The 22186-nt window shown below is 45.1% G+C and overlaps 1 protein-coding gene and 1 pseudogene across 1 annotated transcript in view; both read left to right on the top strand.

Annotated features, from left to right (window-relative positions):
- The first annotated feature begins 2617 nt into the window (after window positions 1-2617).
- Window positions 2618-22186, top strand: part of LOC147026168 (sodium/potassium-transporting ATPase subunit beta-2-like) — a 33535-nt gene continuing 13966 nt past the window's right edge. Inside the window, exon 1 of the mRNA XM_085881294.1 lies at window positions 2618-2914. Within this exon, the coding sequence (XP_085737420.1) occupies window positions 2806-2914 (109 nt within the window). The 5' untranslated portion in view covers window positions 2618-2805. The remainder of the gene's footprint in view (window positions 2915-22186) is intronic.
- Window positions 18591-19627, top strand: LOC147026169 (uncharacterized; annotated as a pseudogene).

Here is a 22186-nt window from a genome sequence, read left to right as displayed (position 1 = left end):
GCTAGGGGACAGGGGGTGTGAACAAGGGAGTGCTGCTTGGGGGGAGGGTGTGTGTGGGGTGGTGGTGGTGGCCACTGTTCGGCTAGTGGTTGATGGGGAACCCAGCACATCTAGCAAGGTGACATCAGTTTCCAGCAGGCCAACACAGGTGTTTGATTCACTGCTCAAATCACCTGTATACATGGATGGTAGCTGGGTAGCGATGGTCTTACAGTTTTGGGTGACAGCATCTTCTCTCAATCATTGTTTCACCACGTGTTCTGTACAATGTTCCGAGCACAAAAGCGAACATTTTGTTGGCCTGATGGACTCAAGTATTTCAGACAAACCTTGTCCAATTTCTGGCAAACTCAGGGTGTTTTGGCCATCGGTGTAGAATGAAACCATCTCGGTTTGTATTACTACAACCACCAAGGATGCATCGACTCGGCATATTTGTGGAAAATCGGACAACCATTATATTCAAAGAAAAATGTTCGGATGGTTTCACATGATCATTTCTTGTGACCATCTTTTACATTAAAAAAAAGAATGTTTTCATAACTCGTATAAGTTGATGTGACGCAGGCTTGATGGGCCGAATGTCCTCTCCTTTAAAAATTCCTTGTGTGTCATGTCTTGTTTTAATATTTAAATTGTATTATTATCCGGTGGCTGGGAAGTTAACTGGAATAGCAGCATTTTTGTTGTTTCATAAATGTTCAACGGCATTAACCATTGGCTGTGTATTTTTTGGTGGCATTACCATGGTATAAGTGGCTAATTTTATTTTACATCAGAAGAGGTAACAAAATTGAGGACATTGAAATTGAGAGGAGGTAACAAAATTGAGGACATTGAAATTGAGAAAAGGAGGCTGTTGGGGGTTGTGTATGAGAATGGGATTCAGTGACACATCAATGGTTTCAGAGCATCCACTCTGAGTTTTTGGGAGGTTTAGGGCTTCAAACCACAGACGAGTCATACCAAAGACTTTGCAAGTGGTACGTGCTGCTTCCTTGCTTGACGCTCAACATTTAAAAACGATACAGAATGGACAACCAACCATAGGTTGGTAATGACAGCGCAGCCTTTGATGGGTCTATTGACCCGCTCCTGCATTGCCGTTCCTTGAAAGACTAGAACGGGCACTCAGTAGAGCGCATACCTTCGCCAACGCTACATTTCCCCCCCCCCCAGAAACCGTTGATTGTGAGGGTATTTAATCTCAAACCACATCTGCCATCTCATATGTGTTATGATGGCTTAAAAACATTAAATTTCCTGCTGTTTGACACTGATTCATGCACATTGTACAATTTCTGTATGAAATCCCTGACCTTTTTGGGTGTCGGTGTCAAGTCAATCTGATGACAACTGGTCACATTATAAGAAATCAAATATTACACATCACAGGATAGGGAATTGAATTCTAAACATTTTGAATCTACTTACATGCAAATTGTATAAGAATTGACCGCGTTATGATAATAAAGGTCGTTGACCCCCCTGACCTTTGACCCAAACCGCTAACAAAGGTAATGACGTCATTGTGTCATATCGTATATCACAAGATTGGGCATTGAATTCACAACATTTTGGCATTGGTTGCATGCAAATTGGATAAAAATTCACCACACTATGGCAAAATGACGATTTTGACCTTTTCATGACCCCGACCTTGACCTTTGTACTCTTAATTTTGTAATTGGTATTACAGTGTGGGGAACAGAACAGTCAACATTTTGGTGTTGGTTTCATGCAAATCGGATAAGAATTGACCGTTATGACTAAAACCACACATTTTGCAATGTCGTGACCCCCCCCGCCCTGACCTTTGATACCCAACCGCTAATAAGGGTTATTACGTCATTATGTCATGTCACATATCACAAGATGGGGCATTGAATTCTGAACATTTTGGCATTAGTTGCATGCAAATTGGATACAAATTGACTGCGCTATGGTAAAAAGACGATTTTGACCTTTTTATGACCTTGACCTTGACCTTTGACCCGATCGCTTCCAAAATCTAATCAAATGGTCCTCGGATAATAACCAATCATCCCACCAAATTTGCTACGATTCAGTTCAATACTTTTGGAGTTATGCGAATAACAAACAAACAAACAAACAAACAAACACACATATTCACAAATAAATAAATAAATACACAGCGATCAAAACATAACCTTCGCAACAAAGTTTGCGAAGGTAATAACATATTATCCGTGTACTGTATTATTTAATATTATAATGCGGGATGGGAAGAAACAGGACAAATCGGCAGTTGGGAATGGAAACAAAATCGTGGGAGGGGAAAGTGAATCGAGAGAAGAGGAAGGGTTCAAACATTCAAATTTGCCTACGTAATAAATCGATGACCCCGATTAAGAATGTCGTGCATGACCTGTAAATCTGGCGCAGTGTGTTCGAGGTTACAAAATATACCGAATCAAAACGATCAACTCAGCGAGTTGGCTTTGAACGCATGAAGCGAGTTTCAAAAACTTGGACATTGCGTAAAAGTGGGCGGGGTTATAATCGCGATGGAACGAAAAGGGGCGTGGCAAAAATATAAAGGCGTGGCAAAAATATAAAGGCGTGGCGTTGGGTGCGAAAACTGGGAGGCCCCGCCCACAGGGTGGAGCGGCGTCTATAAAAGGGCCTGTGTGGACGAAGAGAGCTTCCAATCAGCAAGGTCAAGCCGCATTGCGCATTTTTGGAAGCGGCGGCTCCAAATTGACCCCCCCTTTTCCCCACCCCAGCAAAATCCGTTTTTATTTCGTCTCCCTGTTTTTGTTTTACCTCAGTGCGGATCGCACGATGTCGTCTCAAAACAAATCCACGTTCGGGGATCGCCTCAACGAGTGGAAGCTTTTCTTGTGGAATTCGAACAAGAACGAGTTCCTCGGCAGGGGCGGAAAGAGCTGGGGTGAGCTGTGGGGACCAAGTGGATAACTCGGGGTAACCGGCGGGGTCCGCACGTTGAACCGAGTGTGTGTCCTCGTCGACCGGTCGGGAACCTTGATGTGGACAACTCGGTGTTAACGTCGCTTCCGCGCTCCGTCTCGGAGGGTTATTTATTATATTATTAATGATGGGTGCGATTTCGTCACCACGCCGAATGTTATTTCACAGAGGATGAAGAGCGGATTTCTTGGCGAAACGTCTCGTTGCGATCGCACTTCGGCGTTGCCGCATTGGAACCACGTGGTGTGTTTGCTCGGCGATCTCCAAACTGCATTCATGTTCACGGGGGGGGGGGGTTGCTCCGCGCATGCGCAATGACCGTCAACTCGCATCTTAACCTCGAAGAATGACGTCATCAACCTACGATGATTGTTAATCGTGAAATATTATTATTTTTTTAATTGTTAATTTATGAGTCTGGACAAACGGCCGATATTTTTGCCGGCAACCTGTGTAATAGCACACTTTGAACGCGCCGATCCCCAACGGCCTCTTCCTGCGCAAATGTTTCCTGTTTGCTTGAACGAGTTCCGGCACGTGCTCCAGTTGTCCCGGTAAACAGCACGAGTACAGTACGTACAGTGTCGCCCATGTTTTATGTCGGAAGCCATACTCCCTACCCCCCTCCCAAGTCATACTCCCTACCCCCCTCCCAAGTCATACTCGCTACCCCCTCTCCCAAGTCATACTCCCTACCCCCTCTCCCAAGTCGTACTCTCTACCCCCCTCCCAAGTCGTACTCCCTACCCCTCTCCCAAGTCGTACTCCCTACCCCCTCTCCCAAGTCGTACTCCCTACCCCTCTCCCAAGTCGTACTCCCTACCCCTCTCCCAAGTCGTACTCCCTACCCCTCTCCCAAGTCGTACTCCCTACCCCTCTCCCAAGTCGTACTCCCTACCCCTCTCCCAAGTCGTACTCCCTACCCCTCTCCCAAGTCGTACTCCCTACCCCCTCTCCCAAGTCGTACTCCCTACCCCTCTCCCAAGTCGTACTCCCTACCCCTCTCCCAAGTCGTACTCCCTACCCCCTCTCCCAAGTCGTACTCCCTACCCCTCTCCCAAGTCGTACTCCCTACCCCCTCTCCCAAGTCGTACTCCCTACCCCCTCTCCCAAGTCGTACTCCCTACCCCTCTCCCAAGTCGTACTCCCTACCCCCTCTCCCAAGTCGTACTCCCTACCCCCTCTCCCAAGTCGTACTCCCTACCCCCTCTCCCAAGTCGTACTCCCTACCCCTCTCCCAAGTCGTACTCCCTACCCCTCTCCCAAGTCGTACTCCCTACCCCCCTCCCAAGTCGTACTCCCTACCCCCTCCCAAGTCGTACTCCCTACCCCCTCCCAAGTCGTACTCCCTACCCCCTCCCAAGTCGTACTCCCTACCCCCTCCCAAGTCGTACTCCCTACCCCCCCCCCCCCAAGTCACTAAGTGGTGCAGTGTGTGTACAAGATTGGATGGATAACGATGTCCACGTGTCTGCGCTGTGTTTCCATTTAAACGATGATGTGCTTGCTGCCTTTGACAAGGCGCTGCTATTGGAGATTCATATCAGAATCTCCATGACCGCAGTCTGTTCGCACTGTTGGCAAAAACCTGACTAAACCTAGATTTCTGTCACGCGAAGGGATTGGGCAGTGGAAAATTACTGCAGGCCAATGCGGCTCTTTTCCCCTCCTCCTCCTCTTCCTCCTCCTCCTCCTCCTCCTCCTCCTCCTCCTCCTCCTCCTCCTCCTCCTCCTCCTCCTGCTGCTCCTCCCGCCCCTGCCAACCTCCACACCCCTACCCCATACCCGCGTGTGGGGGCGGAGTGGTACAAATTGTACCCAGTGTTTGCAAAGGACAAACGTTTTGGGATTTAAAGCCAGGGCTTTGTGACTTGCTGTCTCCACTTATCCTTCGCGCTCCTGTGATTGTTCATCCGCTCCAAACTTGTAAACCATGTCGAGATTTTCACATCTTGCGCCGTTTCGGGGCAATTCCTGCATTTCCTCAAACCCCTGGTTTTGTGACAGATTGGGTGGGGTTGGATGTTCCTCATGTGATTTCCTTGAAGCGGGATGTTTTGGTTTTGTAAGGGTTTAAATATGACAAAGTTGTCCATGACTCATGTGATTAACTGTTAGGGTTTTTATTATTTATTTTGTAATGACAGATGGGTGTGAAACCACTTGTGGAATGTTGCTGGTATTTCAACAACCCTTCTCAAGGTGACTTTAGCTGAGCTGAGGTTCATTAAAAATGAGGTGTGCCTGCGTGTATGCCCTCGTTGTGGGAATAATTAAAGCTTCATGTGTTTAATAATAAAATTCCCTTTCTATCTGACCATCCCTTTTATCTTCTTCCTCTGTAAATATGGTCAGTCATTCCCATGTTCTTCTGTGGTTGGTCGTGGGAAGCTCAGCCAGCACACATCTTTCATGAACCGGTTTGCCAGGCCTGGCGTTCGACCGAGTAGCTGTGGCAGAAATTTGGAATTTGTTCATGGTGCCGGTAAAAGCTCACCTACTCGTCGTGAGGAACACCGTGGGATCTTTAACATCCATCAATTAATTCTGGCAGATAGGACACCTGACCATCCCTTTTTGTATAATTGTTTTATGTTCTCATTTTCTAGAGCCAGAAGCTTTGTCCTGAGTTTAGTTCAAGCTTATTGATTGTTTACTTTATGTGCCTCGAGACATTATCTCAATGTAAGGAGTGGATGTTGCTGCCAAGGAAGAGCTTGAGCTCATTTAATCTGCCATGCATCAATGAAGAATGGCAGATGATGTTTGAAGCCAAATAATTTGCTTCAACGATGGTCATTGGTGGTTTTATTATAAACATTGATTTATTTGGAAAATAATTTCCTAATATTTAACCTCATGGGTTCTCTGTGGGGAATGCTCATTAAAATTTGCATGGCTTGTCTGCCATTATCATTTAAGCACATCCAGCTCATGATGCAGGGACATCAGGTTCAAGTCCATCCATGTACAGTGTTGAATTGGTAGTTGTCTTCTAATTTGCAAAAAGTATACCAATGTCTATCTTGTGAACATACAAAATAATTGGCCTTGTATGTAAGCATGGATGTCTGTCTGTCTCTGTCTCTGTCTCTCTCTGTCTGTTTGTCTCTGTCGCTCTCTCTGTCTGTTCCTAATACACAGCCACATCTCCAAAGCGCCAAAGTCCATACTCGGGTACAGATACAACTTTGTGTGGGAAGTCACATTGGCTATGTGGCCAAAGTCTCGGAGGCCATTTTAAAGCTAAAGCGACCAATATCACAATTCTTGGCAAATGGGAGAACCAATTGGTCTGAAGGGCTCGATTTAAAAATAAAAAAATAAAAAATTTTTTTTTGAGGCATTCACATCCTTTTAAAAGTCTATGAAATAATTTTAATTGATAAATTTACTTAAACCTTTCTGGACAAGTACTTTTGCACACACACACACACACACACACACACACACACACACACACACACACACACACACACACACACACACACACACACACACACACACACACACACACTGTTGTGGCCAAAAATATTGGCACCCTTGCACTTTTTTCAAATAATGCACCATTTCTTCCAGAAAATTGTTGAAGTTAAAAAATATATATTTTGGTATCCACATATGTATTTCTTTGGTTTGCAGTGAAACAAAACAAAAAAGCTGAAAAAAATTACTAAATCTTAGCTTATTCCACACAGAAATCCTAAAATTGCCCAGACCATATTATTGGCACCTTTTAGAAGTTGTTAGAAATAATTAGATTTCAAGCAGATGATTTTCCTTTTACTTTGGAATTAAACTCACCTGTGGTGGGTTTCAGGTGCCTGCAAAATAAGAATCAATCATTCAACCAGTTTGAATGGAGTAAAGAAGTCATTCTGCTGTTTTGTGTCACTGTGTGCACCACAATGAGCATGGAGAAAAGAAAGAAAACCAGAGAATTGTCTGAGGAGCTCGGACACAAAATTGTAGCCAAGCATGGACACTCTCAAGGCTACAAGTCCAGCTCCAGAAACCTTCCTGTTCCTGTATCCACCATATGCAGTGTTGTCAGGAAGTTTGAGGCCCATGGCACTGTTGCTAACCTCCCTGGACGTGGCTGCAAGAGTCGACTTGATCGAAGATTGTTTGGTGGAGAAAGAACCTCGATCAACTGCCAAACAGATTCAAGCTGACCTTCAGACACGAGATACGGCAGTTTCAACTCGCACAATCTGTCGTCAACTCGAAAGGGGGTTCGATGAGAGGAGACCAAGGAGGACCCCATTGCTGAGAGAGACAGAGAGAGACAGAGACACATATAAGAAAGCCCAACTGGAATTTGCTAAAACACACCTGAACAATCCAAAATCCTTTTGGGAGAATGTCCTGTGGGCGGATGAGACCAAATTAGAGCTTTTTGGTAAAGCACATCACCTCTGTTTACAGAAAATAAAATGAAGCCTTCAAATAAAAGAACACCTTCCCTGCAGTCAAACATGGAGGCGGTTCAGTGGTGTTTTTGGGGTTGTTGTGCTGCCTCTGACACTGGGTGCCTTGAATGTGTGCATGGCATCATGAAATCAGGAGATCACCAAGGCATTGTGGAGCGCAATGTTCAACCCAGTGTCAGAAAGCTGGGTCTTAAAGCTCATGGGTCTTGCAGCATGACAGTGACCCCAAACACACTTCAAAAAGAACCCAGGAATGGTTCAAGATGAAATGCTGGACTGTTCTGAAGTGGCCAGCAATGAGTCCAGATCTAAATCCAATTGAACACCTGTGGGAAGATCTGAAAACGGCAGTTGGGAGAAGGTGCCCTTCAAATCTAGGAGAACTGGAGCAGTTTGCACAAGAAGAGTGGGTTAAACTGCTAGTCGAGGTGTAGGAAGCTCGTTCATGGCTATAGGAAGTGAAAGTCTCGTATGTCAATTTTGTCAATGCCATTTTTTTTATTTTCTGATTTAAAAGGGTATATTAAGTTCTGAATCAAAAACGAAGGTTCCGTAATATTAACAGTGAAATGTAGAATTGTGGAGACCAAATAGTTTTTTTCAATTTCAACTTATTTTTTGAGAAAATTGTGAATTATTTGAAAAATGTGCAAGGGTGCCTATTTTTGGCCACGTCTATATATTGTTACGGTTCTCGGAACCGTATGCATACAAACATACAGTTGTCCCGAAGTTAGTTATTCCATTAAGGATATGTGTAGATAGATCCCTACCTTGTGTGTCGTGGGAACACACTGGGGTGTGTTGCGATGTTTTTTTTTTTTTGTTTTTTTTTTTGATTAATAAATCATTATATACCCTCCATTACGATCACGTTACCATAATGCTTGCAGCCCTCGGTTCGCTGGCCACAGCACACCATTGTCTATCTGCTGTCTCCGGAGGCTCGTTTCTCGAGGAAAAATCTTCGCGTTCGCTGTTCCAGTTCCTCGGCTTCCCCAAACGTTCCAATTCCTTCTTGACGGGTCCAGACACTCGTGGAATGGATGGGCTTTCCCCGCCTGGCCAAAACCCCACCCAGGAAGGGCAGACCCCATGAAGGCCCTGTCCAATCAGGACGGACGATGACGTCGGCTTCGCCAAGGCCCCTCCCCGACCTTGGGGATCTATAAATTACTACACCATCCTCAGAGTAGAGTGAGAGAGTCTGAGAGTTCGTTGTTGGTTGAGGGAGGAAGAGGTTCGCTGGTTGGATTTGAAAGTTCATTTGTTGGTTGGTTGTGAGGGAGCTGAAAAGACCTCGACCAGGCCTCGGTCGGGTCCTGCTCCTGTCTGCAGCCCCGTTCATTCCTTGGACTCCGCGCTCTCCTCCCAGGCTCCTTCGCAGACACGGTCTCCAGACGTGCAGCTGTGGGCCGAACTGCACGACCTCTGTCGGGTGCCGCACCACGGAGCATCATTTCCCTCAGAACGTTCAGGTACCAAAAGAACTGCGACCTCAGCTCTCTCCCTCCGTGGCTGCAAAAGTCCTTTGCCATTCAACTGGGTTTATTTTGTCTGAGTGTGTGGTGCCTGTCCTTTAAGTAAATTGTATAAGATTTTTGATTATTGTAATTGTTGCTTGTATTAATCTCACGCAAGTCTGCACTGTCTGCTTTTATAAGTTTCTGTAAAAATTGTCGCACTACATCTCTCTTCTTTCCCCTGCATAACACACCAATAAACTTTGTTCCTGTGCCACATGTTTTTCCTCGCCTCGTGTATATATATATATACATACACACACACGTATACAGTCATGCGCCACTTAACGACGGGGTTACGTTCTGAGAAACGCGTCGTCGTTGTGCGAACATCATTTTTTTTTTTTTCCATTTTCATTTTCGAACATCATACATGCCCAAACCTAGGCTATATGGTGTAGCCTATTGCTCCTTGGATACAAACCTGTACAGCATCTTACTGTACTGAATACTGTTGGCAATTGTAACACACATCCAAGAGAGACGGAAGACACGTTAGATTTACTTTTATGCTGTTCGTGACGGCCATCGGTGTTGTTAGTGTTAGGGTTAGCTGTTAGCTGTTAATAAATAGTCTCCTCTCGCATCGATTATAGAAAGATGAATAATTAGCGTTTGGATTTTATAGATACGTAATCATTGCATCGATGTTATAATTTACAAATGAAGAAACGAGCACCTGTCAATTGTGATTATTTATTTATATATATATATATATATATATATATATATATGTATATTTATATATATATATATATATATTTGTATATTTTTTTTTTTTTTTTTTTTTTTTTTTTTTTTTTTTTGTATACCTTGGTCGAGGCTCGTATGAGAGCTAACACACAACTCACAGCAAGGAGGCATGAGACAAGAGGGGCGGGAGTGAAGGGACAAACATTGGGGAACAGACACAGGTGAACTGTGGAAGGGAGAGGGATGGGGATGGGACTGGGAACATGGCGAGGGGAAGATGGACATTAAAGGGACTTTCAGGAAGGAAAGCAGGAGAATTGAAGGAAGTGGGCTTGGGTGGATTATCGGGGTAGAAAAGATCGAGGATTTGGATGGGGAAGATAAGAGGTGGTGGTGAACAGCTGTTTTGAAAGCCTGGAGGGAAGAATGGGAAAGAATAGAGTGAGGAAGTTTATTCCAAAGGGAAAAAAGAGGAATGAAAGAGTGAAGATGAGCAGTGATTCGTGATTTTGGTAGTTTTACCAGAAGGGGTTGTTGGCGGACCTTGAGCGCCCTGTGGAAATGTGGTTGGGACAAATCACAGAGAGAGCAGGGGGGCAAGGCTGGAGAGGAGTCGGTAGAAGACAGAAAGACCACCGACCAACCTGCGGTGATTGAGTGAGAGGCCCAAAGACTCAGCTTCATTGCGGGAGATGCCAATGATCTTAAAAGCCCTGGTTTCGACAGCGTGAAGTCGAGAAAGGTGGGAGGCAGGAGCACCAGCCCAGAGGGGAGAGCAGTACTCCATCAGGCTACGGACAAAAGCTTTGTAAGTGGTTAGGAGCTCAAGAGGGCCAAGGAAGGACTTTGCACGACGGAGGATTCCCAGTCGGCGACTGGCTTTTGAGGCAAGGTTGGAAATGTGACTTTCCCAGGAAAGGTCATGGCAGATAGTGAGACCCAGAAGCTTGAAAGAAAAGACTTCTTCCAGAGGATTGTTGAGAAAGTGGATGGGGGGGTTTTGTAAACGGTCCTTTCGAAGAGACATAGTGAGAGTGTGAGATTTGTCTGGATTGAAAGACATGTTCCACGTGTTGGACCAGTTTGTGATTTTATCCAGATCTGCAGTGAGCGAAGAAGCTGCTGCTGTCGGTCTGAGGGATGACAGATGGTACGGCAGAGGGTGGAGTCATCGGCAAAGAGAAATAGAGGATTTTCCAGAGAGTCCGAGAGATCATTGATGAAACCAGAAAAAGAACAGGGCCCAGAACGCTACCTTGAGGAACTCCAGCCTGCACAGGAAGAGGGGATGAAAGAACTCCATTTAGGGCCACACGTTGACTGCGACAGGAGAGGAAGTCTGCGAGCCATGAGTGGAGATGGCCTTGAATACCATGGGAAGAGAGTTTGGTGAGTAGGCAGGGTGCCAGACTGTGTCAAAAGCACGTGATATGTCCAGGGATACGGCTCGGATTTCCTGTCTGGCATTGAGGACCTCCATCCATTGATGGGAGAGCAGTAGCAGCATATCTAGGGTAGAGTGACCTGGTCTGAAACCAAATTGATGATTGGAAATCAAGCCATTGGAGAAGAGGAAGGATTTCATGTCTGAAGCGATGATGGATTCCATAACCTTGCTGATGATTGGGAGAAGGCTGATTGGTCTATAGTTACAGGGATCTGTTTTTGCACCTTTTTTATGCAGGGCAGTGATGTTAGCAGATTTCCAAGCAGATGGCAGATGACCTTGGGAAAATGAGAGGGTGAATAGAACAGAGAGAGGGTGAGCAAGAGCAGAAGAGCAGGCTTTGAGGACACGTGGGCTGATGCTCTCTGGACCGGTTGCAGAATCTGACTCGAGGTTTGAAAGCAAGCTCTCCACCTTGTCAGGAGAAAAGGATACAGAGTCCAGGGACAGTTGGGTGCGACTGGGTAAAGTGGGTAGAGATAGTGATGGGTTTGGGACACAAGATTTAGCTGCAAACACCGAGTTTAGACATTCAGCTTTATCACGTGTGGAATCAGCAGTGCGGCCATTTGAGGTAAGGGAGAGGATGGAGGGGGAACATACACCAGAAACAGATTTGATTAAACGCCACCAGGATTTTGAGGAGGGAGAGAGGTTTGAGAGTTCAGACTTGAGATGAGAAAGATGTTGTTTTCTGGCTCTCCTGAGGGCAGCTACACACTTGTTCCGAGCTTTGTGGAAAGAACTGAGATTGCTCTCAGTTGGGTTTGCTTTCCATGAGGCAAAGGCAAGTTGTTTCAGGACAACTGCCTCGCCACAAGCTTCAGTAAACCAAGGGCGGGAGGAAGGGTAAGACAACTGAACACGAGAGGGGATAAATCTGTGCATGAGGGAGAGCAAGTTTCTTTTTGAAAGAATTCCCAGGATGAGTTGATGTTTGAGAAAGTAGTGATAGGAGACCAGTCTGTAAGTTTGATGGCTGCTCGAGACCCTGCCAGTCGGCTTGGAGTGAAATGCCAGACTCGACGGCGGTGAGGTGCTTCTCTGATAACAGGCAGACAGATGTCCACTTTAACAAGGACGTGGTCAGAAGAACCAATTGGAGCGAAGGAAGAGCAGCAGATATTGTCAGGGAAATTTGTCAAAATCAGATCCAGAAGAGATGGAGTACCATTGGTTGAGATCCGGGTCGGGAAGTTGACCGATTGAGTCAGTCCCAATGAGTCACAGAAAGCTTTTGCTGATGTCCCATGGCAGGTGAGAGAGGTACCCACACCTAGCCAACTGGCGTGATGACAATTGAAGTCGCTACATAAGAGGAAGAGAGAGTTTGGATGAGAAGATAGAAGATGGTCCATGTTTTCGGAGAGTGAGGTGTAGATGGAGTCATCACTGTTCGGTGGACGGTACAGTACACATATAAACATGAGGTGGGAGTGGAGGGGAAGCCGAAGCCAGAGGTATTCCTTGGGGTGTCGGGGAGTGAGAGCAGTGCAGGGAGAGTGAGGAATAGAGTCTTTGATGAAGAGAGCAACACCTCCACCAGGACGAGGCTCAGGTCTGTCATACCGTAAGAGGGAGTAACCAGGGAGAGATACTTGGGAGTCAGACACGTCTTGGGAGAGGAAAGTTTCTGTTAGGCAGATAATGTCTGGTATAATATATATATATATATATATATATATTTTCGGAACAGTGCAATTGTTTTAACAACATAAAAGGCTTCACGAAAAACAAATTTGTGTTTTAATGTCGACTAAGAACAACGATTTATTCGCGGAATTCTTCAATTCAAAGGTGATTTACTTGTAAGAAGGTAAACGTGCAAACATTGGTTCAGTTTGAAAGCCAATTTCCTTGAATCCCGATTTAGCACGATCCTGTTTTTTTCGCGATGACATTTTATGGACTTCAACAATCGCATTATAACAGGGCCACACTGTCGTTTATTATCATTATGAGGTATTATGTACTGTACAGTGTACATAATTGTATGTGCTATTTTTATACGAGGCGACATCACTCGGCGATAAGAATTTTTCAGTTACTTTTATTATTTTTTTTTTTCCAGAGCTGGCAGATCCGTCGTATATGCGATCCGTCGTTGCCTGGAACGTCGTTAAGCGGCGCTTGACTGTACTAGATGACCCGTGAACCCGTTGGGTTCCTGTTGTGACAGCGGTTGATTAAAAAAAATCATTTCGAAAAAAAAAGAGATAGCTCCAGCGAACTATACCGCTGAGGTTGTTTGCATTGCTCAAATTCTCCCGAAGAGTACGTGACTGAATCGAGAATTGATTTTTTTTTTTAAATAATTTCTTCGTTGCCCGATTTTAACGAAACTTGATAATGGTGAGTAAGGTGGCCGTAAAAAAATTTGTGCTATTGTGTACCGTTTTGCCTGTATTGTGCGCGCGCGCACAGTGGGGAGAACAAGTATTTGATACACTGCCGATTTTGCAGGTTTTCCCACTTAGAAAGCACGTAGAGGTCTGTAATATTTTTCATACGTACACTTCAACTGTGAAAGACGGAATCTAAAACAAAAATCCTGACAATCACATTGTTTGAGTTTTAAATAATTAATTTGCATTTCATTGCATGAAATAAGTATTTGATACATCAGAAAAACAACTTAATATTTGGTACAGAAACCTTTGTTTGCAATTACAGAGATCAGACGTTTCCTGTAGTTCTTAACCAGGTTTGCACAGACTACAGCAGGGATTTTGGCCCACTCCTCCATACAGATCTTCTCCAGATCCTTCAGGTTTCGGGGCTGTCACTGGGTTACACAGACTTTCAGCTCCCTCCAAAAATTTTCTCTTGGGTTCAGGTCTGGAGACTGGCTAGACAACTCCAGGACCTTGAGATGCCTCTTACGGAGCCACTCCTTAGTTGTCATGCTGGAAGACCCAGCCACGCCCCATTTTCAATGCTCTTGTTGAGGGAAGGAGGTTGTTGGCCAAGATCTCACGATACATGGCCCCATCCATCCTCCCCTCAATACGGTGCAGTCGTCCTGTCCCCTTTGCAGAAAAGCATCCCCAAAGAATGATGTTTCCACCTCCATGCTTAATGGTTGGGATAGTGTTCTTGGGGTTGTACTCATCCTTCTTCTTCCTCCAAACGCGGCGAGTGGAGTTTAAACCAAAAAGCTCTATTTTGGTCTCATCAGACCACATGACCTTCTCCCATTCCTCCTCTGGATCATCCAGATGGTCATTGGCAAACTTCAGACGGGCTTGGACATGCGCTGGCTTGAGCAGAGGGACCTTGCGTGCGCTGCAGGATTTTAATCCATGACAGCGTAGTGTTACTTATGGTTTTCTTTGATACTGTGGTCCTAGTTCTCTTCAGGTCATTGACCAGGTCCTGCCGTGTAGTTCTGGGCTGATCCCTCATCTTTCTCATGATCATTGAGGCTCCACGAGGTGAGATCTTGCATGGAGCCCCAGACCGAGGAAGATTGACTGTTATCTTGAACTTCTTCCATTTTCTAATAATTGCGCCAACAGTTGTTGCCTTCTCACCAAGCTGCTTGCCTATTGTCCTGTAGCCCATCCCAGCCTTGTGCAAGTCTACAATTTTGTCCCTGATGTCCTTAGACAGCTCTCTGGTCTTGCCCATTGTGGAGAGGTTGGAGTCTGATTGATTGAGTGTGGACAGCTGTCTTTTATGCAGATAACGAGTTCAAACAGGTGCAGTTAATACAGGTAATGAGTGGAGAATGGGAGGGCTTCTTCAAGACAAAACTAACAGGTCTGTGAGAGCCGGAATTCTTACTGGTTGGTAGGTGATCAAATACTTATTTCATGCAATAAAATGCAAATTAATTCTTTTAAAATCATAAAATGTGATTTTCACGATTTTTGTTTTAGATTCCGTCTTTCACAGTTGAAGTGTACCTATGATAATTACAGACCTCTACGTGCTTTGTAAGTGAGAAAACCTGCAAAATCGGCAGTGTATCAAATACTTGTTCTCCCCACTGTTATGTGTACACACAGCTCTGGAAAAAATCAAGAGACCACTGCAAAATTGTCTTTTTCTGGTTTTACTATTTATAGGTATGTGTTTGAGTAAAATGAACATTTTTGTTTTATTCTATAAACTACTGACACCATATTTCTCCCAAATTCCGAATAAGAATATTGTCATTTCGAGCATTTATTTGCAGAAAATGACAACTGGTCAAAATAACAAAGATTCAGTGTTTTCAGACCTCAAATAATACAAACAAAACGAGTTCATATTCATTTTTAAACAACACAATACTAATGTTTTAACTTAGGAAGAGTTCAGAAATCAATATTGTGATGTCCACGGGACTTGAACAGTCCCGCTAACGTAGAATGAGCCGAAACGATGGAGGCGGTTTAACCTTTACAACCCAAAGATGGCGGTTCTAATCGCTCTTCCACAAACGGGACGAGGAAGGTGGCACGAGTCGCTTTTCACTGAGTTAATGATGTTTATTTCTCTAACCAGAAATAATAAGACTCGGCAAGAGGAGGGATCCGGGGCGATTCGACGGGATGGTGGTGTGGGTTCGGGCGTGGGGAAAACACAAACAATTCCAATGGATATACCAATCTCAAACTCTCTAAGGCGCCAGGTACACACACACACACACACACACACACACACACACACACACACACACACACACACACACACACACACACACACACACACACACACACACACACACACACACACACACACACACACACACACACACACACACACACACACACACACACCGTAGCTGGTCCTGGTGGTCAGGCTGGCCCGTGGTGTAGACGCAACAGTCCCTGGATTGGCGTTGGACGAGCTGGCGTTGCGCTCGTCAGGGGCAGGAGACACCGTGGTGCTGTAGACCTCCTGGTGTCAGCCCAAGACCGCTCACAGCCGCCAGTTCTGGCGCCCAGTTGCAAGCAGGAGAGGGAGGCAGGTCCGCCCGCCGTTCGACCCCGTTCTCCGAGCCAGCAGAACCCCAGAGCCAACCGAGGTGAGGCACGAGGCACAGCAAGGCCACGAGACACGATGAATCCAGGATCGAATCAGCCCAGCACAACAGCCTCCACCAAAACAGTTTTTCTTTACCGATCTTCTTCCTCCCACCCCTTTTACCCGAACAGAACCTTTTTGTCCTCGTCACTTCCAATCGAGCCGTTTTATTGGCCCTCCGCCGTCGCCTTCCGCCAATCGTGATCACGGGGCGGAGCCATCCGCAGCACTGTCCTGTGACGTCACGGCAAGCCTCCAGGGAATACTAACAGGGTTTACGCAGACACACTTACCCTAACCCGTGTCCCTGTCTAATTACGTGACAATTATCATTTCCCCCTTAAAGAAATGGACATTTACTAGACAACTTATCACCACTGAATTGCTACTTATTACATCGAGATCCTGGTAAACTCGAACAGCATGGCATACCTGATTAAACATCCTAATTACCCTTTGAATGCATACCCCCCCCTCAAACGTAACAATATTTTGTGGAATAACCCTGATTTTCAATCACAGCTTTCATGCGTCTTTGAATGCTCTCCACCATTCTTTCACATTGCTGTTGGGTGACTTTATGCTACTCCTGGCGCAAAAATTCAAGCAGCTCTGCATTGTTTGATGGCATGTGACCATCCATCTTCCTCTTGATCACATTCCAGAGGTTTTCAATGGGGTTCAGGTCTGGAGATTGGGCTGGCCATGACAGCGTCTTGATCTGATGGTCCTCCATCCACACCTTGATTGACCTGGCTGTGTAGCATGGAGCATTGTCCTGCTGGAAAAATCAATCCTCAGAGTTGGGGAACATTGTCAGAGCAGAAGGAAGCAAGTGTTCTTCCAGGACAACCTTGTACGTGGCTTGATTCATGAGTCCTTCACAAAGACCAATCTGACCGATTCCAGCCTTGCTGAAGCATCCCCAGATCATCACCGAACCTCCACCAAATTTTACAGTGGGTGCGAGACACTGTGGCTTGTAGGCCTCTCCAGGTCTCCGTATAACCATTAGAAGACCCCAGGTGTTGGGCAAAGCTGAAAATTGGACTCAGAGAAGATGACCTTACTCCAGTGCTCTACAGTCCAATCCTTATGGTCTTTTGCAAACCTCAGCCTGGCTCTTCTTTGCTTCTCATTGATGAAGGGCTTTTTTCTAGCTTTGCACGACTTCAGCCCTGCCCCTAGGAGCCTGTTTCGAACCGTCCTCGCCGTGCACTTCACTCCAGCTGCCGTTTGCCATTCTTTTTGTAGGTCACTTGATCTCATCCTACGGTTGTTGTGACATTCGAATGAGTTTGTGGTCATCCCGGTCAGTGGAAAGTCGTTTTCGCCCTCTGCCAGTCTGTAGTTTTGTTGTCCCCAATGTCTGCTGCTTGAACTTGTTCTTATGAACCGCCGTCTGAAATTTTAAGGATGGAAGCAACGTGACACTCACTGTATCCCTCTGCCAGTAAAGCCAGAATTGAACCCTTCTTTTCCTCACTCAAAACCTTCCTTTTCAACTCTTTTGGCATGGTCAATAGTTATTTTTTTTTGATTCCAATTACTTTTGAGGTACTACTAGCACTGTTTTTGCCATCCAGCTGGTCCTATTGCAAGAGGATAGTTGCCACAGCAGTCGTTTTTATACTTTTCCTTGGTAAATAAGATTTGGTTCAGGTGATCACCTAATCAGTACCTCACTAAGTAGAATGAGGTGTGCCTCTGTTCAACAGATACTGGAATGGAATTAGCCGATCAGCCTGGGGGGGTTGATCGGTATCAAATTGGGGGAGAATGCTCATAGTGATTTTTTTGGGATGGTGTAGACCCCTCGAGTTAGAAAATATGTGATCGCATTGTGGCAGTGGCAGCTTTATGGGAGTTATCCCCCTTTTTCCAAAATGGCTGCCAAATGCTCAATACCCTATATATAGCAGATTTTAGACCACCTAGAGCAGTGATACTGGTGTCTACGACTAGGTTTGAGGGGTCAGATATATCATTTCTGTATTTACCTAAAATATTGGATACAGCCTTAATATTAAAATTCAAGATGGCCACCAAAATGGCTGCAGACACATATTTAAATGACCGCGTTTAAGGTCCTAGAACAGTTACGACAGTGATTTTGGTGTACATTTCCAATATTTTAGGTAAATACAGAAATGATATATCCGACCCCTCAAACCTAGTCAGACATCAGTATCACCACTCTAAGTGGTCTAAAACCTGCTATATATAGAGTATTGGGCATTTTGGCAGCCAAGATAGTCACTATGAGCATCCCCTCCCCCCCCCCCCCCCGATTTGATACCGCCAAACCCCCCAGGCTGAATGTATGTATATTTATATGCGTATATATATATATATATATATATATATATATATATATATATATATATATATATATATATATATATATATATATATATATATATATATATATATATATATATATATATAGTTTATATTCTCTTTTTCAGGTGTCGTGGTAGCTGTGGAAGTTCTACGTAAGAGGTCTGGAATACAGTAGACTAGCATTAGATGTCCGTCAGCATGGAAACGCCCCAGGGACCCGCCAAGAAACTGTGCATCATACACCAGGCAGTATCCGACGAAGATGAACATTTAATCAGTCCTCAAAGTCATGACTCCTGGCTAACCTTACTTGAAGCCGCCAAAGTCAGGAACCATGTCCCCATTTTAGACGTTGCAAAAACGCTTGAGGACAAATAAGTTCCAATAATGTTCTTTCATCGAAAATTTTGAAGCATCTTCACCATGAAAAGAGACTTGGAGATTTTGAAAAGGAAAGCAGGTGAAAGCAGTCGTGATCTACCTGGTAGTAGTGGCTGTCCTCCAAAACAGTCTTCCAGAAGATCGACAACAGAATCAAGAGTTTGATCCGATCTGCATATTCTGTAGCAAGGTCAAGTACCAAAAGCACTCCAATACACGTGAAAAACTTACGCAAGCCTCACAACTGAGAGTAGATCAAACACTACGAGAGAGTGCCGTCAGAAAGGGAGACGAAAGGATGGTAGCACTCACCAGTAGAGACATTGTTGCCGCCGGGGCACACTATCACACTTCATGCTATAGGAATTATACAAGAGACAATGAGAATGAAGAAGAGAAAGACACATGAATTTATACTGTATCACAAGGTTGAAGGAGAAGTTTACGAAGAACTTTTCGAATACATCAGAGCAGATAGTATTCCCAACAAGAGGCTTATACCAGTCACATCCTTGACCACAAAACTGGAATCATTAATGTTGTCTGGTGGAGTTAATCTTCTGAAGGATTCAACGAAGAAGAATATGCACAGAAGTCTGAAGTCCGAGCTTGGAGGTACTGTGGAAATATTTCCCGACGACAATGGAAAGTTGTTGATGGTTCCCTGCTGTGTATCATTAAAGGATTTTGTCTTGGAAAATCAAACTCTACATAGGGAGCTCAAGCTTTGGAAAGCCAAGTCTACAGATGTCAACAAGATCATCGATCAGACTTCGTCACATATCCGAACGGCCATCAAGCAGGACGTGATTTCCACCCCCGTGGCCATATCATCCGTCTAATGTAGCTACTCGTATCGCCAGACCAAATCAGCTAGAGCGATTTCTGGTCGGGCTCCTCACTGGAAATCCTACTAGTACGACGAATAAATCCCAAAGGACTACTATTCTAGTCGAGTCATTTAGCCAGGACATGATATACGCTGTGACACGTGGGCAGTATAAACCACCAAAACATTTCCTGCTTCCTCATGCGGTAAAAGCACTCACTGGAAACATTGAGGTCATTCGGACACTGAATAATTTTGGACATGGGGTGTCTTATGACCAGCTGGAAGAGAATGATACTGCTCTGTGTCTCCAGAAGTTAGCAATGGGCTTCAACCAGAGAGCTGTTTTACCAGTCTCCATCAAGCCCTATGTCTTCACAAATCTTGCATGGGATAATATAGACAGACTGGAGGAGACACTTACTGGAAAAGGTACGTCACATCGAGTCAACGGAATAGCGGTCCAGCCTCAGGTCTATGGACCTCATCCACCCACGACTGAACTTCCCATCATTGACAAACTGAAACAAAGATCAGTCAACATTGAACACGAAGAGCTGGAAGTCTATGTAGCCTGTGCACGTGTAGGTCCATAACCTCTACCAACCAGCGAGAGACACATCCTGGAAGCACAAGAGTCTGCTCAAGTCACCTGTAACAAGAACCTGGCATGGGTCCTTGCAAGACAAACAAACTCAGACTGTCAGACAATCCCAAGTTGGACTGGGTTTAATATCAAAACCAGGGACCAAGAATAAATCTCAGAAGATGTTGTTGGGTACCTGCCCACCATCAATGCACCAGCTACAGAGTTGACTACAGTTTATGAAATTCTCAAGCAGTCAGATCTAATCAGAAATGAGCTATCTCTGGACACTCTTGTCGTAGTCATGGATCAAGCACTCTATGCAAAAGCCGTTAAAATTGCCTGGAAGCACAAAGCGTTTTTCCCATGTACTTTTGAGGATGAGAACATTCCACACCATCATGAATGCACCGAGTATCATAGGAAAGCGGTTCTGTGATGCAGGTTTGAAGGACATATGCAGAGAAGCCGGGATAGTCGCGGAGGGGTCCATTAATGGGGTAATTGACTGCAAACAGTACAATCGTGCTATCAGAGTCCACAAGTGCATCTATGAAGCTTTGTTGAGACTGGCACGGGCAGAGTTTACACTATGGTTAGACAGCAACGAGAAGAGCGCTGTGATCAAATCGTGTGTAGACAAAGTGAACGACATAGCTGATGATCTCAACCAACATAACTTCAGTGATCTCCTCGACAGTCCACAATTATTAGAGTTGATGATCCTGTGGAGAGCCTTCACGGAACACCTCCGCCACAATAATGGGGAGCTATCGGGATATTGGATGTCATACATGGACATGGTAGAACGCGTGATGCTTGGCCTTCTGCGTGCTTCTCGTGAGGGAAACCGGGATTTGCACATCAATGCCATTAGAACTTTGATCCCATGGTGTTTTGCCTACGATAAGGTCAACTATGCCAGGAACCTGTCTGCATACTTTGCTCAGATGACAAATCTTCCCGAGAAGAATCCTGATGTACATAGAGCCTTCCAGGAAGGTCATTTCTCAGTGCAGAGGTCCAGCAATAATCCCTTTGGCCGGATACCTGCAGTTCAGACAATTGAGGTTACGGTGAACAAGGACACAGACTCCTGGAGGCACGTCACGGTTCAGCCTAAAAGCAGGAGCCATCAAAAGGTACTACATAACAGCAGAGTACCGCAGTGCATTTCTTGGACACTTAAGAGACATGGTGCATGGTAACCAATCAGAACTCAACCATGCTGATCTACAGCAGCCCAGAATCCAAAAAGATGAGGAAATAGTGTCGGCAGTCGTCAGCCTCATTCAAGCCTGGGTCAATCCATTCTCAGAGAAGCAAGACCTCATAAGCATTTCTACTGCAAAATCGGCACCCAGAGACATTGCCTCTGACCTGATGAAGGCATGTGATATTGGAGAGCAGAGTTATGCCACTTTCCAGAACGAGACACTGGAGAACGACCCATCAGCGAAATCATTTCACGATCCGATGAAAACTAACAAGCTGAAGACATTCACAAATATGTATAAGAAGAAGGTAGTGAAAACAAGTGGGAAGGACATAATCTTAAAAGCTGACCGGTCTCTGTTTGGTCGCATCATAGTGATGGTACAAGGGCGCAATCTCACGATGGAGGACATCTTCTCTCACCCCTTGGGACTTCTACCCTGGGCTCTCTCTACCCCAGACGGATTACTCAGGAAAACAAACAAAGCTTCCTTAGCCACTACTTTGCAGAAGAATGTGACAGTAACAGACCAACTCCCACAAAATCCGGCTTCTGTGGTCGATGGAATGAACTTAGAGCAAAGGGTGATCAAGCTACGTTTGGAGACATTGCCACTACAAAGTCCATGGCATTGCATGAAGGAAGTAAAAGTACCAGAATAGATGTTGTGTTCGACACGTATCGAAAGAATTCTATCAAGAACAGTGAGAGATCGGCACGAGGTGAAGAGATTGGGCACCAGCTGCAGGGTATCACAAGCACACAGATTG

The sequence above is a fragment of the Eptatretus burgeri genome, chromosome 5 (genome assembly GCF_056783735.1).
Source record: "Eptatretus burgeri isolate ZD-2024b chromosome 5, Ebu_testis_v1, whole genome shotgun sequence".
Classification (NCBI taxonomy): domain Eukaryota; kingdom Metazoa; phylum Chordata; class Myxini; order Myxiniformes; family Myxinidae; genus Eptatretus; species Eptatretus burgeri.
The sequence above is the reverse complement of the archived record's forward strand: the minus strand, read 5'-3'. Positions and strand labels throughout refer to the sequence as shown.